The sequence below is a fragment of the Aegilops tauschii genome, chromosome 2 (assembly GCF_002575655.3).
Source record: "Aegilops tauschii subsp. strangulata cultivar AL8/78 chromosome 2, Aet v6.0, whole genome shotgun sequence".
Classification (NCBI taxonomy): domain Eukaryota; kingdom Viridiplantae; phylum Streptophyta; class Magnoliopsida; order Poales; family Poaceae; genus Aegilops; species Aegilops tauschii.
Window position 1 is genome coordinate 621,824,204 of NC_053036.3, and position 3,472 is coordinate 621,827,675.

At 51.8% G+C, this 3,472-nt stretch overlaps 1 protein-coding gene across 1 annotated transcript; it reads right to left on the reverse strand.

Annotated features, from left to right (window-relative positions):
- Positions 1 to 1,043: 1,043 nt before the first annotated feature.
- LOC109785218 (acyl transferase 15-like) lies at positions 1,044 to 2,303 on the reverse strand. Its single transcript, XM_020343828.1, has one exon. The coding sequence runs from the start codon at positions 2,301 to 2,303 to the stop codon at positions 1,044 to 1,046; it is 1,260 nt and encodes a 419-aa protein (XP_020199417.1).
- Positions 2,304 to 3,472: the final 1,169 nt, after the last annotated feature.

Genomic DNA, 3,472 nt, shown 5'->3' on the forward strand with positions numbered 1-3,472 from the left:
CGACGCGTTGTCCGCCGGCGACACGACCTCCCACAAGCTCTGGGCGTCGAGGATGGCCATCGCCTTGATCGCCCACACCGTGTAGTTATCCGGTGTGAGCATCGGCAACGAGAACGACACCGTGCTCCCTCTGATGCCGTGGGGAACGATCGCCATGGCCGCCGACACGGTCCTTCTGAAGCTCTGATGCCAAATGTTGGGTCTAAACCCCAACCCTAGCTTGCCCTAGCTCGCTCTCTCTCTCTGCTATCTCTCTCACTCTCTCATACTCGAACAGAAGAAGGTGGAACAAGCACAAGAAGGCAGTGGACACGGTGATCTTGGCGACGAACGCCCGCCGCATGCATGGCAATTATTCCTTCGAGCACAAACTCCAGCCACACTATTACAGTGGAGACTGTGTGGGCTTTATACCTGGGCCAGCGTCGGGGCACGATCCCCACGCCTCCTACCAGCCCGGACGTGCGATCGGTCCGCTCTAGCCGCGCCCATGGCGCGCACTACGCCCGCGCGATGCGGCGAGCCCACAACCGAACGCCGCGAGCAGCCCGCCTAGTTCGCCAACAACCTAGCCCTACCCTGACGCGTCGTGTGCACACACACGCACGCACCCTCGTGCCACACACACACGCACACTTTGTCATGGTGCTCGGCACGTCCAGTGCGCGCGCACACGCTGACTACCACGGACACCGTGGCTTATGCTAACATCACCTACCGAGCTGCGCACCACTGTAACTTTTGCAGAAAATGAAACATATAGTAGCTGCAACCTGTCGGAAACCTTTTAAAAACTGCTCCCCTTGCCCTGTGAGATGTAAAAATATAGTCAGTCACAAGCCACTAGCGATTAAATAGTTCCATAATGCTAGTACTTGTGTAGCTACTTGTCACGAACCAGTTGGTTATGCTACTAGTTTAAGCACCGTCGAGTAGTATAAAATAGGTCTCCTTGTATCAGCTTACAACCAATACTCTTATTCGCAAGCAACTAATGAATCAACAGCCACCAGCACTGCAGTCTGCAGCTTGCAGGTTTACATTTAATTAACTCGTTCACCTCCCTTCCCGATCTCCCGCATGAAAGCATCAACATGCTCCTTCTTAACAATGTATCCCAAGACGTTGACCCCTTGGTCGTTCCCTTTCCACGGCGGGCACAGGACGAAGAATGGCAAGGTCATCTTGGGCGCATACCAAATTACCCGTGCCGGCCTACCACCGCCAAAGTCCGCTTCTTCGAGCCCAATGTTCCGCCAGCTTGACGCCACGAGCGTGTTGTATCCAACCCGGTGCCGCACTGCAGGTGCAGGGTCGCTACAGCTCTTGACATTGGCCTGTATATTTTGCTTGGCAATCTTGATGAGCTTCACCACGTCTATGATGTCACCGTTCGCCACCTCCGCGCTCGGCGCTGCCACTGACTCCGTGGTCACGAGGCAGTTGCCGTAGTAGCCCCCCGCGGCGCCGACGAAGCCGCGCACGTTGCATCCCAAATGGAGCGACGTAGCAGGGACAGGGTCGACGTCAGGGGCGGCGATGAGTGCCCGGGCGCGGCATTGCCACACTAGAGCGACCACCGCTTCCAACACTGTGCACGTACACAGAGCTTTGACGCGGCTGATCAATCTCCAAGGGAGAGTGAAGTCAAGAAAGGCCATGCCCTCGGTATGTTCCACACAACTAAAGTCCTTGGTAGTGAATGATCCTCGCGGCTGGGCTGCCAGGACCGACTCATCCGACCTCACCGGAATGATGGACGGCGGTGACGTACCACGGGCCAACTCTCCAACGGCCTGCAAGAACTGTCCGATTCCCTTTCCGTCGGCCACAACGTGGTTCCACGTAACACCGACGGCAAACCCGCCGCACGAGAACTCCGTAACCTGCATCAGCAGCAACGGGTCGGCATGGCGACAGCGGGCCTCCTCAGGGTAGTGAACCAAGAGGTCGCTGAGTACCGCCGGCGGGGATGACCGCAGCAGGGCGTCAACGGCGCAGCTAGCCGACGCTGCCACCAACAGCACGCCATGACCCTCGCCAGCGCATGTGATGACCTCACAGCCGTCAGCTCCAGCTGCAAGGCGACCAGCGATAGGATAGTAGTGCACCAGTGCTCGCGACAGTGCCCTCCGGATGTTCTCCACCGGATCGACGATTGGTTTGTCGAATAACAGGACCAACGGCACTGCCACGCATCTGGCATCCTTGTCAAAACGCGACAGGTGAATGTCACCAGTCGGCGTCCACGGCTCCGACGGGCTCACTACCTCCGGCGAGCGCTTGGTCACCACAATGCTCATTTTCTTTCTTGAATGTAGTGGAAGCTCTTAGCTAGTTGCAGTGGGAGGCTAGCCATCTACTAGTATTACGTACTTGCCTACTTATATAAGTCTGGACAGTCGGACCGTGCTCTTTGGCTAGGCCCGACCACACACGGATCACCGAGCGCTTTGTTTTGACCTGCGCGACGCAGCCGGGTGTAATAAAAAAAAGGTTGTCTATGTCTCATTTAGATGTGAGATAATACCTCACATCTAAGTATGACATCATTATTGTTTGTAGGTCAACCAGAGTACGTTACGCACTAGAGTGGTACGGTAATCCTGTTCTAGAAGACATGTTACTAGACCATGACGAACCTACGAACTATGAGGAAGCGATGTTGAGCCCAGATTTCGTGAAATGGCTTGAGGCCATGAAATCTGAGATGGGATCCATGTATAAGAACAAAGTATGGACTTTGGTGGACTTGCCCGATGATCGGCGAGCCATAGGGAATAAATGGATCTTCAAGAGGAAGACGGACGCTGATGGTAGTGTTACTATCTACAAAGCTCGAATTGTCAAAAAAGGTTTCGACAAGTTCAAGGTGTTGAATACGATGAAATTTTCTCACTCGTATCGATGCTTAAGTCTGTCCGAATCATGTTAGCAATTGCTGCGTTTTATGAAATCTGGCAAATGGATGTCAAAACTGCATTTCTTAATGGATTTATTAAAAAAGAGTTGTGTATGATGCAACCAGAAGGTTTTGTCGATCCTAAAGGTGCTAACAAAGTGTGCAAGTTCAAGTGATCCATCTATGGACTGGTGCAAGCATCTCGGAGTTGGAATATACGCTTTGATGAGTTGATCAAATCATCTAGTTTTATACAGACTTTTGGAGAAGCCTGTATTTACAAGAAAGTGAGTGGGAGCACTACAGCCTTTCTGTTAAGTATATGTTAATGACATATTGTTGATCGGAAATGATGTAGAATTTTCTGGAAAGCATAAAGGAGTGTTGAAAGGAGTTTTTTCATAGAAAGTCCTCGGTGAAGTTGCTTACATATTGAGCATCAAGATCTATAGAGATAGATCAAGATGCTTGATAAGATTTTTCAATGAGTACATACCTTGACAAGATTTTGAAGTAGTTCAAAATGGAACAAGTCAAAGAAAGGAGTTCTTGCCTGTATTGCAAGGTGTA

Coding starts and splice junctions, on each gene's coding strand:
- LOC109785218 (XM_020343828.1), bottom strand. CDS start 2,303: ATGAGCATTGTGGTGACCAAGCGCTCGCCGGAGGTAGTGAGCCCGTCG.